Raw genomic sequence first — 21613 nt, 5'->3', positions numbered from 1 at the left:
TGATAATATCTGTTCTCTTGCCTGTCACTGCCTTGCTTTATTTAGGCTCTTATAATTGGAGTTATGAAAGACAGTGGTCAAGTTTAGGCTCATTCTGTGCACATGATGTCACTCAACCTCAGGAATTCGGTAGTGTTCTGAGCACTCAGCTGTAAACGTCATACCCAGTGTGAGCATTAAACGCGATCTTAGCGAATTATTTAGTGAATTTTTATTATATTGATTGCAAATTGTCGTGGCTGGTGATGGTGGTAAGCCAGCCACATGTCTTGACGTCTGCAATGGGCCATTGTTCATGAATCGAACTACAGGAAGTAATATTTCCTCCTTAATTATTGTGTTTACATGAGCTGTCAGTGGTGTCACCATTCAATAATAACAATTTTTAATTATCCAAGTAGATATACCATCCAGACAATTACAGTTTCAATTTTTCAGACTACAGACTATTTTTGTCATCTCTAATTCAGTAATCATTTACAAAAAAGACATTATGTGAGAACAAATATGCTATGTCAACTTGTTAATTCTTGATTACTGTATTGAATGAATTCTGTTACTGTAATCTGCATCATATAGTGAGGCGGCCAAATTTTCATCTGTTCTGTACATCCCCCTCAATTAATAGCAAGCTGCCTATAAGATTCATTCTTTTTCTGAGCGATTAGGCGCGAATTATCTCCTACAGGCTGCCCTATTGCTGTACTTCACAATGCTGTTTCATTTAGCAGTTTTATAATTCCCATAGGAAAAGGTTGTTGGATAGTTATTCTGAATGCTAGCTCTTATTCTGGTTTTGTTCCTAAGAGCAAACTTGTCATTAGGTCTAAGAAAAACAGCGGTGGCTACCAGTCAGAAATGAATGCTGTCACTTTCATGAAGTAGTTCACTGAACAGTTATTGCCACACATCTTGCTCTGAAGTTTGTCATTGTAGCGGAAAATGTTAGTTATCATGCATCTGTTACAGTGAAAAGACAAAGTATAAACACCAGGAAAGTGGATATTGTGCTCTGGCTTAAGAATAGTCGTTAAGTGGTACACAAGCCGGCCAGAAGGATTATTTACTACTCTTCGAAGTTCTTCAAATGTGAACCTAAAAGTGGGACTCCTATTCCTGACATTTTTAAGACACAAGAATAGTCTCCAGAAGTATGTGATGTCGACAAGAGAACTGTATGGCGAATCCTTCTCTGCACAGTACAGATCATACTCGGTGGAAACTCTTGCAGATCGTTAATTTATATAAGTCACATGACAAAACGTATGTACTTGACTTATGTGTATGTGAATGTGGTCACACAGTTTTGCATTCACACCCATAGCACTGTCAGTATAATGCAATTGTATCAATTTGGGCACAGGCTATGTGGCAGAAAAGAACAAAACATTCAACATAGCAGTAAGTGAATCACTTGTGCATATAGAAACGTCCAGTATCATCCCTTGACCTTGGGAAGACTGTATGCAGCACAGTGGAAAGAAAGACTTTGATAGGGAGGCAAAGATGGATATAAGCCTTGAACCTTACGTCGTAAATTTACAATCAGATGGTTTGGACAGAAACTCAGACAGTAGTGATGATGACTATACCGATGTAGACTCCAGAACAAAGCTAGATAATAATAGTTTCTGGTTCAAAAGACTTGTAGTTTAAAAAAAGGTTTTTTTGTGAACATATGAATTGCTGAAATAGGTTACAAGAATTTCCTAGGCTTTAATGTTTGAGAATTTGTATCCAAAGAAATATGCAAACATTCTGTTCTTATAATTTGCAGCATAATTCCGAGGAGAAGCAACTAACTAGTTGATTAGTTCTGACATCTAAGCTTTCCTAACATGTACTATGCTCTAGTAGCTCCCGAGAATCCGACCAGATAAATTCGACAAAAACTCCGATATTTCGACATTTAACAGCGTCGTTTTCAAGGCAGGAAATGGAAAATGTCCTGAAGTAACCGAGAGTGTTGCCTGTCTAAATATCGGTGTTTTTCGACGTCATTGGGCAGGATTCCCTTTCGCTATTCTAAGAGTATGCCTAGTTGCTTCCTTGTTCCATGGATCATAAATGTCGTGTCTCACTGCAATGTCGAACAAGTTAGTTTAAACTTATAATGCTCTTTGACAATGAAAAATCTGACAACATACTGATAATTTTCACAGTAACGTTTTGCATTAGTGTTTGCCACCAGCAACTCTTTTTTATGCATAGTGACTTACACTTAATAGCAATCAAACACACTCTCTCTCACACACACACACACGCACACACACACACACACACACACACACACACACACACACACACTAATAAAATTACACATATCCAAAAAGTTCTATGGAGTAGGAGGAACTGTCATGTGTACAGGGTGCTCCATTGATTCTGACCAGGCCAAATATCTCACGAAATAAGCATCAAGACGGAGATGGCAGATAAACTCCAGTGGAAGACTCTGCAGGAGAGACGCTCAGTAGCTCAGTACGGGCTTTTGTTGAAGTTAGAGAACATACCTTCACCAAGGAGTCAAGCAGTATATTGCTCCCTCCTACGTATACCTCGCGAAGAGACCATGACGATAAAATCAGAGAGATCAGAGCCCACACAGAGGCATACCGACAATCTTTCTTTCCACGAACAATACGAGACTGGAATAGAAGGGAGAACCGATAGAGGTACTCAAAGTACCCTCCGCCACACAACGTCAGGTGGCTTGCAGAGTATGGATGTAGATGTAGATGTAGAAACTAAAAAACTACGAAGAACGAAACTCGTCTTGCTTGAAGGGACAAACCAGATGGCGCTATGGTTGCCCGCTAGATGGCGCTGCCATAGTTCAAACGGATATCAACTGCGTTTTTAAAAAAATAGGAACCCCCCCTTTTTTATTATATATTCGTGTAGTACGTAAAAAGATATAAATGTTTTAGTTGGAACACTTTTTTCGCTTTGTGATAGATGGCGTCGTAATAGTCACAAACGTGTAAGTACGTGGTATCACGTAACATTCCGCTAGTGGGACGGTATTTGCTTCGTGATACATTACCTGTGATAAAATGGACCGTTTACCAATTGCGGAAAAGGTCGATATCGTTTTGATGTTTGGCTGTTGTGATCAAAATGCCCAACGGGCGTGTGATATGTATACTGTTCGGTATCCTGGACGACATCATCCAAGTATCCGGACCGTTCGCCGGATAGTTACGTTATTTAGGGAAACAGGAAGTGTTCAGCCACATGTGAAACATCAACCACGACCTGCAACAAATCATGATGCCCAAGTAGGTGTTATAGCTGCTGTCGCTGCTAATCCGCACAGCAGTAGCAGACAAATTGCACGAGAATCGGGAATCTCGAAAACGTCGGTGTTGAGAATACTACATCAACATCGATTGCTCCCGTACCTAATTTCTATGCACCTGGAATTGCATGGCAACGACTTTGAATGTCATGTACAGTTCTGCCACTGGGCACAAGAGAAATCACGGGACGATGAACGATTTTTCGCACACGTTCTATTTAGCGACGAAGCGTCATTCACGAACAGCGGTAACGTAAACCGGCATAATATGCAATACTGGACAACGGAAAATCCACGATGGCTGCGGCAAGTGGAACATCAGCGACCTTGGTGGGTTAATGTATGGTGCGGCATTATGGGAGGAAGGACAATTGGCCCTCATTTTATCGATGGTAATCTAAATGGTGCAATGTATGCTGATTTCCTACATAATGTTCTACCAATGTTACTACAAGATGTTTCACTGCATGACAGAATGGCTATGTCTTCCAACATGATGGATGTCTGGCACATAACTCGCGTGCGGTTGAAGCGCTGTTGAATAGCATATTTCATGACACGTGGATTGGTCGTCGAAGCACCATATCATGGCCCACACGTCCCCGGATTTCTTTCTGTGGGGAAAGTTGAAGGATATTTGCTATCGTGATCCACCGACAACGCCTGACAACATGCATCAACGCATTGTTAATGCATGTGCGAACATTATGGAAGGCGAACTACTCGCTGTTGAGAGGAATGCCGTTACACATATTGCCAAATGCATTGACCTTAATGGACATCATTTTGAGCATTTATGTGGTATTTACAGGTAATCACCCTGAACAGCATGCGTTCTCAGAAATGATAAGTTCACAAAAGTACATGTATCACATTGGAACAACCGACATAAAATGTTCAAACGTACCTACATTCTGTATTTTAATTTAAAAAACCTACCTGTTACCAACTGTTCATCTAAAATTGTGAGCCATGTGTTTGTGACTATTACAGCACCATCTATCATAAAGCGAAAAAATGGTCCAACTAGAACATTCATATTTCTTTACATACTACACGAATATATAATAAAAAATAGGGGCTCCTATTAAAAAAAAAACGCAGTTGATATCCGTTTGACCTATGGCAGCGCCATCTAGCAGGCCACCAAGCGCCATCTGGTTTCCCTCTTCAGGCTAGACAAGTTCTGTTCTTTGTAGTGTTTTCGTTTGACGCTTATTTCGTGAGATATTTGGCCAGGTCACGATCAATGGACCACCCTATATACAATGATTTCAGTTTGTGTCTGAGGATAATTGTGCTATATATTACCTTTGTACTTAGAATGCCATCCAAATCACACAAAAATGACAAATATCACTAAAATGACCAACATTGTAACCAGTTTTCATGACCTTGTCGTTAGACAATCATATTTTTGAGAAACATTGTACTTGACGTCTTCACAACTCTGCATCAACCGTTTTCACCTTCAACATGATGCAGTCTATAGTCGTGGAGCACTGGATGCAGTGTCATCAATATGTCTCTCACCCACACATGACTGATCGAAATCAGTTATATAATTTATTACTCTCCTCGCAGATGTGAACGTATAATGTGATGTACCATGGCCAAATGAACCTGATTGTTGTCCACAGATACACAGTTGAGCAATAGACTTTGTTTACCCAGTCTCTCACAAATATCATGAGCAAACCTCACCCCCTCCACGTTTGCTCCACCTCTCTGCATGAAAGTACCTTCCTGCGTAATGCTGACTGTAGTTCCACATACTGCTGATTAAAATGTCATAACAACTGTCTACATATATTAACTCTAATAAAACTTTGATAGGTACTCGCTATAACCAGAAAGAGATGATTGAAGAGACAGTTCAAGGTGCTTACTAGGAGATGTCTCGTTTCATTTTCATAAATTTCAGTTTATTACATCAAATAAAAGGTTTATTATGGTAAGTATCTCTTGAAACCAAAGCCACAGTGCTGAAAAGTAATCATTACTTAATGGGAACTCTTCCTTACCGCCCACTGCGCTGGACTAAATATCACTTTGGAATTCCCTTTTTTAGCTTTTAAGTTAATGCAACGTATCAGCTCCAGAGAAGTGAAACGTCCAATGATGACAACCTATTGTAGACAGCTATGCAAAGTCAGTGACCCAATGTGAAGAGAGTATTCGCTGAATGATCGAGAAGAACTGATTAACCGTTCACTCTCTTGACCTCCATGAAGAAGTCATACACCATCCATTAAATCGCTTCAAAGCTCAGGACAGTGGCAGTGACTGACTATCATAATAGCTTCCCAGATCGTCAAGCTGCTTGGACTGGAGAAGTATTTTGTCATATCAGTTATCACTACCTCACGTGATACAGACAGACAACTGGTAGAGTTGGAGGGGTTTTGAACTTACGCAAACCTCCTCTGAGTCCCATCATATCAAGGCTTCCAATTAAACAGGTTTGTGGCCTTAGTCACAAAAAAGCAGTTAATTATCCCTGATTTCAATGCACAGTCCATCTCCATTAACTTAAAGTGAGGGCATGTAAGGCCTGGACGGAAGGATGGGTACAAAAGTGATGGAAGAGAGGCAGCAAGTTTCTTCCAGAATATCGTGGCTTACAGCTTGGACATTTAGCGGAGGATATCTAACATCAGTAATAAGGACACGTTTCTGTTATGGAAATTTTCCCTGCATTTCCATGGTATAGATGTTGACCCTCCCCAAATATTATTTGCAACCCGAAGTTAGAAGGTGATTTAAATCGTTTATTATTTTCATGTTAATGGTATTATGATTATCATGTAACTTTGTGAAAGAGACTAATCAAACTGAAACTCCATTATCCTAGCATCAGAAAATACAAAACAATGTAAAATAATCACCAACATTTTTAATGGAGTGCAATCTACACACATAATGTCTCAGCAAAAATTAATGTTTTACGATCTGTTATCAGCTGCTGTATGAACTGTATGTACTAAGATATTTGTTGTAATTTCAGAGCGTCTATTTGTTTAATATAGCGCTGGCTACATGAACTCACAATAAAATAAAATAATCAACTTAAATCACAATTACTTGAGCGTAAAATATGCGAGAATTCGTTAAGCTCTGATTTTTTAAATATTTTTTCTTAGTTTTATAAAGAAACGTGAAATCCATTACAATTTTCAGCGCTCTCGTTGTCGTTAATTATCTCCTCTTGACTTTCAACTTCGGATATCTTCTGCATCACAACCTTTCTAGCAAGTTCCTTAACAAATTGTATTCATATCAGTTCAAGAACTGGTCCAACGAGATTATGAAAAATCCCTAGGTGTCTAAATTATTTTTATTTTGTATCCTAACATATTGTGTGTATTGAAACGAAACATTGTTAAAGCTTTCTTTTATTTGGGTAACAAATTAATCTTCTACCGTAAGAAGTGCTTCACGTAACACCTGACATGAACGACTTTATTAGCCCAGTGATCTACATCATAAACAAGTTACACAGTCTGGTTGTCCAAATAATTTTTACACTTACACTTACTTGGAGATATTGGCCTCCTTTACATACCTGTCGCATGCGGATGAGTGTTGCAGTTGTTGTGTAGTATTATCCGTTGCTGTTTCGTGTATTCTATATCGACAAATTCAGAAATGCGCATCTTTCTTCAGTGAACTTGTCAATGTACAGGAAAGGAAAGCATTATTTTTATTCTATATGTCAAACAAGATTACTGATCAGTTTCCAGAAAAGAAGGAGTGCGTGCTGATAATCTCAACCGAAAATTCTAACATCATCTTACGTGTAGTCGTCGATTCTCACCCAATTCGAGCTATAGCTTCTCATTACGCTGACGTGGACAAAGATGTCAATAATGCTACACAGGTTTTGTTTGTCTATATCTGTTTGATATGCGTCGAAAGTCGCACAGTTGTTGTTTGATAGTGTTCGATTTCAACAGAGTAAATTTAGAACCAATTCTTATCGCCAGGCAAGTGGATTTAAACAAAATAAGCAAGTCTGTAGATGTAAACAGTACGCGAAGTAGCATTCACTTTTTGAGTTACCTGAAGGGCAATGCACTGTGGGTACGAGTTGTGTGGTGCGCATGCGCAGTTCAGTTTACAGTTGGAGCTCGTCAGAAAATGGCGTCGGCTAAGTTCTTGGAGGAAGCACTCAGTACAGACGTCGATGAATCAGCAGTCAGTGCTATTGTGGGAACGTTGGAGACACAGTTAGTGACTACGCAGCCTGCAGTTTCCAGTCAGCAAGGAACATCTGCGTCTGTGAATCAGAATCATATGAACAATACTATTGCTAATGGGGGCACTGTCTCAACACAGAAACACGGTGTTACAAACGGTGGCCCTCCATCTATGAATATTTTGAATGCAGATGCAAATAAAACTATTTCTTCTAGTACGATACAGAGTAGTAATGTTGTTCATTCAAGTGTTGTAAATACTGTCGTGGCTTCTCTTCATGGAGGAGTACCTACAAGTGGATACTTAAACCAAGTAACTTCAAGTGCTAATCAAGGAAATATAACAAATATTAGCAAATCTCACGAACCTGTTAAAGTAGTTTATCCTCCTGGAAGTCAAACGAACACTAGTACTGTCGGTATTAACATAAACAACAGAGTGAATTTCCCAACAACAGCCCTTCCAAATGGTAATCTTGGATTGTCTCCTATTCCGTCTCATACAGTGTTAAATGCAGTCACATCAACAGTCCAGAGTGCAGTGTCACAGTCTCATTCACAGTCTGGAGCAAGTGTTACTGGTAAAATTAGTGGTGTAGTTAGTGTTGACGGGAAACCTGGAACTGCTTTAGTGATAAAAGCTAGTGGAAATAATAATGCAACTCAAGGTACGCCAATAAGTGCTAATTTAGTGACAGTCCCAATGACTGTAAATACTACCATGGCCCTGACAGGGTCATATGTAAACACAGCTGTTGGAACTACTACTGGCACTACAACAGGAATGTCAGGTGTGGTGACATTAACAAAACCAGTTACACATTCGGTGGGGACTTCACAGACGTTGGTAGGGAATTCGCCTACTATTTTACCAGCAAATGTTCAAATTTTGAATGTAAATGCAGTTCGATTAGGCACACCTGGTCAGCAAGGACAGAAGAGCATACCACCAAGAGTTGTTATAGGTGCACCACATATGGTTGGTGCTAGACCAGGGCAGCCAGGAGTAAGTATTTCAAATAAATTTGATAATGTCTGCTTTAATTGTGGAACTATTGGAGTGCTGGAATGTTGTGCTACTTGAGTTGTTTATTAGTTATTTACATTGTCAAAATGAAAGATATATTTTGCACAGTACTGATCATATCTGGCAGTAAAAAGCTTGAGTTATTTAATGGTGTTGTCATTATAGTCATATTACCAAGATTGGTGATTTTATTGAGATGTCCTGAAAAATCACCTCTGTTGTCAAGTTTTGTTTGTATACAGCACTCATTTTGTTGCTTGAGTGAATTAAATTCTAGAGAATGAAGCTAGTTTTTTACAGATACATTGCATAGTGAAATCTGTGATAAGAAGCTGAAACAATCAGTTGTGGTACATTAATTGTTGCCTGTTAGCCATCCACCCAAGGTACCAAATAGGCAATGATTTGTTTATGTTCACATTTTCAACATTTGATGAAATGATTCTTACTATTTGCTTTGCTTTTAATGTTAAGATAGTTGCAGTGTTTTTTTCAGTTATTAGATTGTTTCACATCAGTAGCTCTATCTGTAAAAATAAGTTTAGCCACATCAGTGCTATACATTGTGGAGTGGAGTGTGTTTATTTTTCTCAAGCAGCATTGCAGCAAAGGTGTGAATTACACAACATCTGCATCATATTGAGATTGTGGTAAATAATGGTTTATTTAAATAACATTGCAAAAGTGGGTCATTTTTTCTTTCAGAATGTTAAATTATGACTTGCTTTTATGGGCTTTTGAAATGTGGCAAAGTAATGTAGTGTATATTTGTGTTATTGGAGTCATTGTATTTTTATCTATTTCGCATGTTATGACTTAAGAGATGTATAACATGTAACTTGACTGCAGTTGACAAAAAATGGTCAGAGGTGCTGTCGGTTGGTGGTGTCCTTGTCATATTTGCCTTTGTTTATATGCATCGGTGGATGTTTATATTACTTAAAATACAGTAAAATTATTGTCTAAGTAATGAGTTCTCATTTTATTAGAGTATTCTACAGTCAAATAGAATTATATGTATAAAGTGAAGCAATTATTCATTTATGCAGGGTCTGTTGATGTAACCATAATCAAGGTAAGGGATAGGTGGGTGACTTACTTGTGTTCACTGGTAGCTTTGTCTTAGATTATTGTCATACAGTGGATCCTGAATAATTCTTACACTTATGACACAAATGCTTATATAGTGATAAAAGATAAGAGATTGGCTTATGTTAGTGGCTCTCCTCCCACCCTCCACCCCATTGTGTTTTATGTAGTTAATATATGTAACGTACACCAATATATTTGTTGGTTATTTGTCTGTCATTTAATACAGCTTTTCTGGATTTGCCATGCTTTTTTCTATTTTATAAAAAAAAATGCATTGAATATGGCACAGAAGTATACATCAAACTATGTTACAGATCAGTGTCTCACTGCAACTAAGATTTTGTTTTTTGGGGGTGAGGAATGGTACTATCGTGTTTTAGCTGTGATTCTATCCTATTGTCAGAGTTCTTCATTTTTATATTATTTTGCTGTTGTATCACGTAAATGATGTACTTCTGCAGACCCATGGAAAGACAAGTTAACCTTTGAAAATATTAGGTCATAGAAATGATTGTAGCTTTGCAAAGTGTGATTAACAGTAATCATTAACTTACTGTAAAACAGTTACTAAACAGTTGGTCATTGCCATTTCCTTCAACATGTTCTGTCATCTGTGTCTAGCTATTGCATTTCCTTCCTGTAGGTCTTCCCACTTCAACAATTTCTTTTTAATTATTTTGGAGTGTGAGAAATAATAGAAATCTATACATATCTGAATTGTTTTATTTAATCTGTTTTGGTAATCTGACTACAGGATCACTTTGCTGGTCCTCTATTTCCATTGTTGACAGAATTGTACGTGGCAGAAACACACACACAAATGGGGCTATGAAGTTCAGCTTTATAATCTGACCAAAATATTTATTGTATTACTTATATTAATATTGTAAATAATTAACATGTATTTAATTCGATTCAGAACCAGTTGCATGACGTAGTGATCAGAAATTAGGTCTGTGTTTTCATTAATGTGTGTAATGAACTACATTTTTTTCATAGCTATCATTGTGTAAGAATTGTGGTTTGCTTGTGTTGTGCGTTATTTTGATGTACTTGAGAATGGCTCCTGCCTTGTCACTAGGATGAGCTGTGGTAATCCAAATTTTCTAGTGAAACTAGGTCCCATGTGTTGGATTGTAAGAGTTTTTTAGCTTAAGTTAAATGCCATTTACACTTGCTATGGAACTTATCGTAATATTATACTGTAAAATGGGCTAGGTTGGTTGAACGTGCTGATGCCGGTCATTGGGTTTGTCTTGTGAGATAATGAATTTGGTGGTGATGTGCACATACAGTGACAGAACATAACACTGACCAAATTCATTTTTCTTGCGTATTTTTGGTGGTAAGGGGCTGATTTGTATTGGTGGTAAAGATCTAGGTTGAGTTGAAAGGTGGCAATTTGGATGTGAGTTGACAGAGCCAGTGAGTGTTATGGTGAGATACTGACCTGTAGCATAGTCCAACATCTAGTTTAGGTTGCAAAGCGACAGTTTGCTTCAGAGGCAGTGAAGCTACTGAATTTAATGTCGTGAAAATAACACACAGTTCTTATTATGTTTATTTCATACCCTCCATTTTGATTATGTCATGGGTCAAAGCGCATGAGTGTGGCATTGACAGGTTCAGTATTTACATGTCCTTATTTTTTCCAAATTTTGTAGGTTGAAACAAATATCAGTGACTTATAAAATGCTGCAGTTACGCAATTAACAGTATTGGAGAGTCTTTTCAAAACTGCAGCATGTAGTTCTTTTGGAGTAAATAACAATTAGTTCTGCAGCTGTTGTTGCCTACATTAGTTGATTCAAACAATTTGAAAAGTTTCATCCTGTGTAGTAGTTAGTTAATCAGATAAAAACTGTGATGGGTCATTCCATGGCAACTCACGTTACAGAGTGATGTTTATATTATAAGTTTTGGACAATTAACAGAGTAAAATGTTTCTGTTAAATTTTGTTGGCTTAACGGAGGCGTCCGATCCCACCCGTCGGCTTTGATCCATGATGCAAGGGTTGTGGTGTGTGACGTCACAGTGGCGCGGAGTTTAGTTGAGTGTATTGTGTTTATAGTTGTTGTTTTGTTTCAGTTGGTGGTGCCCTCTGGTGTTGTGTTTATGGTTTGTGTGTTATGTGGTGTATTGGGTTCATTTTGATTTTCCTGCTCAATCTGTTAAGGTATTGGTTTTGACTGTACTTAACAGAAATTGGTTTCAGTGAGTTAACAGTCAAGTTTTTGTTGTGTTTAAGTTATTGTAGTGCTGTTTGCTGTATGTTACATGTTAATTTGTTTAAGGAAATATGGAAGCGTCCGATCCCACTCGTCTGCTTTGACCCATGACGTCACAAATATGGCGGAAACAAAAACACACACACACACTTTCCACAAGAAGCCTAATGACACTAACGGGACAAGCGCGGGAAATGGGGTGTTTTGGGTGGGGGGCAAACTAAATATAAACAAATTTAGGCGCCTTGCGTAGCTACAACGTGTAAGTGAAGACAGCCATGCATGAATACCCACCCACCTCCCCAGGGGTCGTAACCCCTGCAACCCATAGAAGATAAAGATGCTTCAGTAGCTGATTAGTGTTTTTTGTCTTTTTTTAAAAAAAAAAAAATCTCACGGGATAGAACGAACAGATCAGAAAGATAAATATAATAAACTAAAACAGAAATTCGAGGAAACATAATGAAAATAAGTAATAAGTGTTTTTAAATTTTAAAAAAATCTGACGAGATAGAACGAACAGATCAGAAAAGTAAATAAAATAAGATAAAACAGAACTGGAGACAGCCACACTCAAACTAAACTCCGCACCATCATGACGTCACACACAACACCCTTACGTCACGGGTCAAAGCCGACGGGTTGGATCGGACGCTTCTGTCGACCCTTGTTTAATTTAATTTGTGGCTGCTTTTGTTAGGTATGGATATGACGGATAAATTTAATAGTGCTTGTTTGCATGCAGAAATGGGGGACAATACGTTGTCCCTCATAAAATTTTTACAACTATTTGGGCTGCTGGCCGAAGTGGTAAAGTGGGACTTGTGTCGTCAGGAAATGCGGTTGGCAAAAGTTCCGCCGTCTCGGACCAGGGACTGCTACATGTTGCAGTGTCGTAGGGACAACTTACGGTGCACCATAAGGTGTGGTACCTGGTTTGAGAGGTCTAGGTTGGGCATGCAAGAGATTGTGTTGATGACTCTTCCCCCCTCCCCCGCATGAGACTGTTGTGAGTGAGAGGACAGTTTTTGACTGGTTTTCGTTTTGTAGGGATTTTTTTTTTTTTTTTTTTTTTTTCGGAATATGTTAAGTACAGGGGTAAGTTGGGTGGGCCTTGGATGATGGTGGAGGTTGACGAGTCGCAGTTTGGGAAGAGGAAGTATGGGAGGGGTGAGTCTGGTTGGTTTATGGGTGGGGGGGGGGGGTGCGTTGCATCTGGGGGTGGTTTTTTGGAGAGTGTTTTTATGGTTTTGGAGGGGTGCACGAAAAGGGAATTGGGATTAATTGAGGAGTGTATAGAGGAGGGCAGCACAATAGTTTCTAATGCTTTTTCACCTTATAGGTGGTTGGGCGAGAGGGGGTATCATCATTCAGTTGTTAACCATAGTTTAGAATTCAAGAATTATGAGACTGGGGAATGTACAAATGCAAATAGAGGGGTTTTGTGGGGTGGTTAGGTCAGTTATTGGAAGGGGAAAGAGGCGCTCTTCTAACCTTCAGTCTCATTTAGATGAGTATTGTTGACGGAAGAGCGTCCCTGGCGACTATTGCATTTTTTGTGTATTTTTTTCTAAAGGGCAATTAGTAAAATGTATGGGCCGAAGGTGGTTGGTTAAGGTGGTGGTGTGAGGGTGGGTGGCTCGGGGAGGGGGTGTAGTTGTTGGTAATGTTTGTGGAGGCAGGTGGGTAGGGAGTGGTGGTTGTGATTATGTTGTGGAGGATCTATTTTGTTGCAGCTGTTTTTGAGTTGTAGTGTGTGATTGAGATTTGTTTACTTTATGGTTTTTATTTATTGGTGAATCTTTGATTTTTTTTGGGGGGGGGGGGGGAGAGAGGGGTGGTAGGTTGTGGGTAGGTTGGGAGTTTCTTTTGGTTGTTTTGTGTGTGTGTGTGTGTGTGTGTGTGTGTGTGTGTGTGTGTGTGTGTGTGTGTGGCTGACGTAGAGTGCAGTGTCGGAATTATTTTGTGGTAAGTGGTTGTTTCCAATTTTGTTTGTCAAGGTGTTGGTTTAGTGGTACCAATAGTTACGGCGTTGGTATAATTTTTGGAGTTTTATAATGTGGTATTGACTGTTACAGTTGAGCTATATAGGTGAAGGGAAGTGACAGATTCCAGAGGATATTGTGTGTAGTGGAATTTGAGAATTTTGTGTTGTCAATTTATTTCGTCATTTTGTGTGGTTTGGTATGGTGGTGTGTATTTATATGTGTTTATATTTAGTTTGCCCACACCCAAAAACCCCCATTTCCCATGCTTGTACGGTTTGTTTGATTATAATTTTGGTGCAAGATGTGTGTGTTGGTGTTTCGATCTATTTTCGTGTTTGTTGTCATGTTTACATAATGATGTAATAGGTGCGATATTGCAGTCACAGTGAATGGTAGTTTCCACCATATTGGTGACGTCGTGGGTCAAAGTAGACGGCAGAATCAGACTCTTCTGTACTTCAAAACATATTTTATACAGAATGCTCTATAAACTTATATCACAATAATTGTTACATTACTATATTTATAAAACCAAATCTTATAATTATTCTTGGTAACTCACGTTACATTTCCAAGAAATGGCTTTTGTATATGATAAAGAAAATACAAAAGTCTGCTCTGTTTTATGTGAACATTTATTGTAAGTTTTACACATAATACCAGAAGATCTTATAAGTATTTTAACAAAGTTCCAAACATTTAATCTCCAATAAAATAAATATTAAAACATAATGAACAGGTAACTCACGTTACGACATACGGTAACTCACGTTACATTGTCACAGATCACAGTCAAGCTTGAAATAACCACGGGAATTTACAACACTTGGAGGGTTCACTTTTCTGACAAGCTTGTCTTTAGTGTAGTATAACTCATCTTTAATTTCAGGCCACTTCCAAAAACTTCCCATCTTTCATAATAACATCAACTTTAAACTCACCATTTTCAATTTTAGAAACATTACCAGGAAAATATGAATTGTCGTATTTTACCACCACCCAGTCATCTACGTGTATATCTAGTGATTTTTCTGTTCTATATGTGTTTTCCTCTGCAGCTGAATAAGTGGTGTGTCCTACAACTTCATTATTGTAGCGTTCCAAGTGATGAATTTTAGAAATGTTCAAGAAAGGATTGCAGTTCTTGATTAAGGCTGAGAGATGTAGTTTTTTTGCCTCTTTGACTAAAGTCTTCTTCGCCCATAAGAAATTATGTCACATTAGAAGAAGAATCCAACAATGCTTTTACCAAATCTGTTGCATTGTTTACAACACATTTCCTGCTTTTCACACGAGACCAAACTTGGTGTTTGACAGCCTCACCAATTTCATCCACTGGTCCCTTCCCACGAGAAGTTGCAAAGTACTTCCATGTAATTGTTTTGGTATGACTCTTTCTTAAAACTTTTGTAGCCTCTCCGATATATTTGTTTTTAAACTGGGAAGCAGGACCATCTGACCAGATTGTAACTTCTCCAATATTTTTTGGTAGTTTTTCAAGAAGTCTATCAACATAGGGAATGACAGTGTTATTTGCGTGGTCAAGATTACCAGATAGCAAGACATAGGGGTGAGAAGCACCTGAATGCCAAATCGTGGCAGTAAAAATACTAATTTGATTCTGCTGCCATTGTGTACTTTGAATTTCATCTTGACTTACACATGTAAAATTTTCATAAAAATCGATTTGCATCATGGCAGTTAGCATCGCAGAAGGCAGTGATTCTTTATCACTCTGATAGTTCTTTGATTGTTCTCTCTTAAAGTAGCAGTGCTCTAAAAATTTCAGTCCTATGGTAAGAATATGATCAAATAAGATTCTATAATGTACCTTCTTCTACTTTCAAAATTCTGCCATCACCCTCCTGCCACACATACCATTTCATGCCGTACTCTTATACACCAGTACATAAATCAAGAAGTTTAACTGCCAATAAATCTTTATATTTCATGCACTTTCCCAACCAACAATCGGCTCTAGGCTCTGCACATAGAAAAAATTCTGGCCAGTTACTGGTGTACTTAGGTATTTGAGGTACTATGCTATGAAGAGAGTTAATAGCACAAATGAAATTCTCAGGATATCTGCAGACACACACATTGTGTGGAAGTTTATTGGCAAGCATGACATGTTTAGGTCTTAATTTTGCGAATTTACTTTTGCCAATCACTTTGCAATTTTCTTCACAAAACATTGCATGGGCTTCTTTCGAAGAGAACATCAAGTGTCGTACTTGCAACTTACTCTTACCTTTCTCACGTTTTACAGTCACAACATCTTTGCGTCCAGGGGCCTGTCTGCTAATGTCATCCCTTTCATAGAATTTGCTCACACTTAACATTTCATCACTTATTTTTTGTTTAGAGATTCTTCCTACTTCTAAAAGCTCAACAGATGTATGATACAACCTTCTAATAACAAATTTTTGTTTTCTGGGTGATGCTGGAAGTACACATTTCACTTTTGATATATCTTTTCCCTATGAAGACCTATTTTTGTACCGAGCGAGGTGGCGCAGTGGTTAGACACTGGACTCGCATTCGGAAGGACGACGGTTCAATCCCGCATCCGGCCATCCTGATTTAGGTTTTCCGTGATTTCCCTAAATCGCTCCAGGCAAATGCCGGGATGGTTCCTTTCAAAGGGCATGGCCGCCTTCCTTCCCCGTCCTTCCCTCATCTGATGAGACCGATGACCTCGATGTCTGGTCTCCTTCCCCAAAACAACCAACCAACCTATTTTTGTATGGTGGAGAGGCAGAACTATTTGGTGTAGTTGAAGATAATTCCTTTAGCCACTTCCTGCACTTGGCAACTCTTTCTCTAACATTCTGTTTCCTGTCTGCAGCAATCCTTTCTTGTTCTCTTTTACTCAAACATTTTTCCAGTTCCTGCTTCTTTTTCCTGAATTTTTTCATAGTTTCCTTGTGTTTGATTTTATTTTCTTCATATCTGCCTTCATCTTTCAATTTCTGCCTTCTTCTTCTTCTCATCTTTTCAGCTGCACTTAAAGGCATTCTGCAAAATTGCAAATTTTTGTAAAGTAGAAATAGCTGTACCCTATGGGATTTTATGTCGCATATGGAGATAAATATACATTAAATATGTTGTTAGTTGTGTTGTATGTAATTCAGACCCAATCGGACTGCTCAAAATTATAACTAACCCTACAAAAATTATGGTAACACACGTTACATAAATATTGGTAACTCACATTAGGCTATGTGATTTAAATATCCTATTCCAGGAAATTATATAAATGTTTTTGTATTTATCATGCTTAAATTGTTTACTTCTAAAAATATATCAAAAAGAAGAAGAAGAAGTTATGAACTTTAAAGTGATTACAAACCATAAAGAATTATTATAAATTTCGTGATTTTTTACTTACCTTGAAATTGATAAGATCTTCTGCGTGAACAGACTCAACAATATAGTCTTCAAAACAATGGTTGCCACAAGTAAACAATAGGTTTTGGAAGCAAAAATCAATCTTGCCAACAAAATTCGATGCCCAGCCTACATATGTAATGGGGGAAAGTATTCCCACAGAAAAATTAATTTTTTGATAATAATTCCTCGTTTACATGGAATGACCCTGATGGTGCAAAGTATTTGTGGAAGACATACAGATAAAGAATACATAATTCTCAGTCTTTGGCATTTCATTACATTGACAGCAGCAAATTGGGATATGACCCTGTGTGTCAGAATTTAAAATTATGTATGAACATTTTGTGGCGTCTCTATCACATCTGATTTCCACTTTACATAATCTAATCTCTTATTCTTTTTTGTGTTTGTTTTCACCTGAAAACTTGTAGCAGATTACACTACAAACACTACAAGGCTTGCAACCTGGTACACAAGGTCATCTATTATTGAAGACTGAAAATGGCCAGTATCAATTACTGCGGATGGGGCCTGTACCGACAACGCATAGTTCGACTGTTACTCCAAACAGTGGCACTGCTACGATACCAAGTGGCAGTACCTTCAGGATTCAGTCAGTTCCAGCGGTAAGTTTCATATTATATTTACTGTCATCTTATAATTTTTATTGTTGCCGAAATTGGTTTTGTAATTCAGCTTCAGATTATTAATGTGCAGACAGCTGAACAAGTATGATTGTCATTCCACTGTTAATTTTATTTTTTTATTTTGCTATGTACCAGAAGTATAGTTGGAAGGTTCTGGTAGAATGTAAATAATTTAGGAGTAAAGGAGACCACTCAGCGAATAGCAGGAGCATTGAGTCTTCAAGCAGCTTAATGTAGGCAGCCAGCCAGTTGCTTGGCAAGGAATGTGGAGGGAAGGGTGGCTAGTACACGGACAAGGTATGTGATGCATGGATGCTGGAGCCGGTGAGGAGCGGTGCACGATGACGGTGATGTGAAGATGTCACTTGAGAGGGGGCCATAGGACAGAAGAAAGGGAAATTATGTGGGGATAGTGGGTTAATGGAGGTTGATGCAAGGAAGGTTACAGGAGCTGAGGATGTGTTGCAAGGATAACTCCCATCTACACAGTTCAGAAGATGGTGGAGGGAGGAATTCAGGTGGCCCGGGTTGTGAAGCAGCCATTGGAATCCAGCATGATCTGCTCAGCTGAAAGTTGTGCCACTGTGTAGTGAACTGACCCATGTAGTGAACTGACCCATGTGTAAGGCCTGTAAAAGCCATCCACCCAGCACTTTCTACTCCAGTCCTTTCATAAACTTAACATACACCGTCAGAGTCAGGGCCACCTGTGAAAGCAGTCACTTCGTATACCAACTCTGCTTCAGTCACTGCAAAGCCTTTTATGTTGGTGTGACAATCAACTAGTTGCCTGCCAGAATGAATGGCCACTTCCAAACTGTGGCCAAGAAGAAAGTAGACCATCTGGTGGCACAACATGCACGTGAGGACAACATGCTGAATTTCAGTGGCTGCTTCACAACAGGGCCATCTGGATCCTTTCCTCCAGCATCACCAGTGTTTCTGAACTATGCAGATGGCAATTATCCTTGCAACTTTTCATTTGCTTCCATAACCATCCTGGCCTCAATATCCATTAACACACCGTTCCCACATCCTTCACTCAGCAATTTCCCCTTCCTCTGTCCTGTTACCCCTTTCCAGTGCACTGCTTCTCATCGGCTCCAGCAGCCATGCATCACATGCCTAGCCTGTGCACCTGCCACACCACCCTCCTGCATTCCTAGCCAGCTAACAGTCTTGACTCCCTCTGAGCCCATAGCGAACCATGCTCGACTACTCTTCCTCCCTTCCATTTCTCTCCCCCTCTACCTACCCCACCTGACAAACCCCCACCCAATCCATATACCGAACTGCAATTACGGTATTGTGTGTCCAGCCAGCACTATGTAGGGACACATGCACGTGTGTGTGTGTGTGTGTGTGTGTGTGTGTGTGTGTGTGTAAAAAATAGATCCTAGTTTCAGGTCGGCTCAAAAACTAATCTTTGAATTTTTTGTTTGTTTGTTAGTCACTAAGCCATCTTGCTCATTACGTATACCAATGGAGGATGCATTTTGTATAAGAGTATCTTATTTATCTTTGTGGGAAAAATTTTATTTTATTTTATGATATTTTATGTTCATGAGACTTTGTTGAGGATATCAACATGACACATACAACACAGATTTTATCATTGTTGTGTGAACTTGTTCTAAGTTCTTCATCACATTCATATGTAAAATATTGATTTTACTTAAATTGAAAAATATTTGCCTGAAACAGATATGTCGGTATTGCCGTAGGTTGAAGGGTTTTTCTTTCAAGGTATTTAGTCACCTTCCAGCGCTTCTCTTTGACTCGGCTGTCCCAATCATAAATGGTACACGATTGTTGACCAAGTAATATGCCATCTATTTTAAATTTGAAGATAATGTCCATGAATATTTTTCATAGTTCTCATATTTTGTGTGCCTCATCGTGGTAATAGGTATTGACCCCAACAAATTTCCAATACCTAAACATACACCTTTCAGTCTACATTTTGACAAGTCTATAAACAACCTCCACTGACTTAGGACCTAAGTGACGTTACAGAAGTTCAATAAACTCCTTAATAACAGAACAAAAAAAACCATATGGTCTTCTCCTTTAAAGAGTTTTATTAATTCCTTTTCTCTGTTCCTGTACGAAGAGAATGATACTCCATGAAGTAAAGGATTTTTTTTTCTTTTTTTCATCCCAGTCTTAACCCAAGAAGTTTGGTAGCATCTTTTTTCAGATTCAGGTTACAATTTAAATCATTTAGTTTGTTTCGATTAAATAATTCTGGTGCAGAATCTTCCTTCGGCTTGTAATCATCATCACATCACGTTTTTTGACTTGCTTTCATGTCGCCCAAGAATGGGTGGTGGAATTGGAATGGGAAGAGATTCACCATGCGTAACAGGTTGTAAGGTTGAAGAAATGATGGAATATTTTATATTCTTACTTTTTGTATTGTGACCCTCAACCTTAACAATACAAAAATAGCAAGTCATGTTTCCCTCCAAACCATGGACATTGCAAAAAGCATTGATTTCCTCTTCCCATTTTTCCACTGTCTCAGTCTCTCTCTCCTACTTGCAATAAAATTTCTTGCTGTGAAACTTAGGTTCAAATGCAGCTACATCTTTTGGAAGCTATGAACTTGAAGCATATGCTGTACAAAGAAATGATGTTGGGGCAACAATGCCACCACAGCCCAATAAGGCAGCATCTTCAGAAACAGTGATGATTGCTACAGCACAACCACAGCGGGAAATAGTAATGGATCTACCTGCTGGTTTCAGCAATTCGCCCACTCAATTATTGCAGTTATGAGCACTCTCATTCATCCATACATATTTTGCAATAATGGAAAAAATATTTCAACAACGGATAGTAGACAACGGTCTTGAGAAGTTCGCTTCGGTGATAACTAACCTGAACAACCAGACCTCGGCGTTAATATCAGACGTTTGTGTGGCCTACTTTGAAAAGAGAAACATCCCTTTAGGTACATTCCTGTATTCCTTGTCAGCAAGGTAATGTAGACCAACATGTACATGCTGATATTGGAAATTTTGAAGGTACCTCTGCTAGATTCACACATGTTAATATGCACCTCGTTAGATCTCTACCACAGTCAGAAAGTTAAGGTATTTATCTACAGCCATAGGAAGGTGTACAAGGTGGGCAGAGGCAATTCCAATACACTATATAACAGCTGAAACTACAGTGAAGACATTTCTGTGTGAGTGAGTGGTTACACGTTTCGCATGCTACTGTCACGTTATATGACTGATCAAGGACGTTACTTTTTGTCCACACTGTTCCTAGAGCTGGCCAAAATTTGCGGTTTCCAATGCCGCCACATGTGTACCTATCACCCTGCCAGTAATGGTATGATGGAACGGCAGCACAGAATGCTGAAAGCAGCATCGATGTGTCATCAAGAGAGATGGATGGAAGCGTTACCATTAGTATTGATAGGCCTGCAAACAGATCACAAACCTGACGTTGGTACGTCAGTGACTGAGATGGTTTACAGTGATTTGCTACTGATTCTGGAAGACTATTTAGTATCTGTCTCACTGCCAAAGTCAGAGGACCTCATGCAGTGTGTGCAGCAGCTAAAATGTGACTGTATGAATGTATGTGTTGCACACTGCCTTCACGCCATGGCACCCATACACTAAGACTTGCATGGTTGCTCTCATGTAATGTTAAGAACAGACTTGACCAAGTTGTCCTTACAGCCGCCTTATAGTGGCTCTTTTGAGGTGCTGAGTAGAGAAAAG

At 38.8% G+C, this 21613-nt stretch overlaps 1 protein-coding gene across 2 annotated transcripts in view; it reads left to right on the top strand.

Moving 5' to 3' along the window:
• The first annotated feature begins 7141 nt into the window (after window positions 1-7141).
• Window positions 7142-21613, top strand: part of LOC124612096 (transcription initiation factor TFIID subunit 4) — a 196314-nt gene continuing 181842 nt past the window's right edge. For both annotated transcript variants that reach the window (XM_047140301.1, XM_047140300.1), the window contains exons 1-2: window positions 7142-8503; window positions 17658-17852. In XM_047140301.1, coding sequence (XP_046996257.1) covers window positions 7205-8503; window positions 17658-17852 — 1494 coding nt within the window. In that variant the 5' untranslated portion in view covers window positions 7142-7204. The remainder of the gene's footprint in view (window positions 8504-17657; window positions 17853-21613) is intronic.

Source organism: Schistocerca americana, chromosome 1 (genome assembly GCF_021461395.2).
Source record: "Schistocerca americana isolate TAMUIC-IGC-003095 chromosome 1, iqSchAmer2.1, whole genome shotgun sequence".
In the NCBI taxonomy this organism is placed as follows: Eukaryota; Metazoa; Arthropoda; class Insecta; order Orthoptera; family Acrididae; genus Schistocerca; species Schistocerca americana.
Note: the sequence above shows the minus strand (reverse complement) of the source record. Positions and strands in the feature narration are given on the sequence as shown.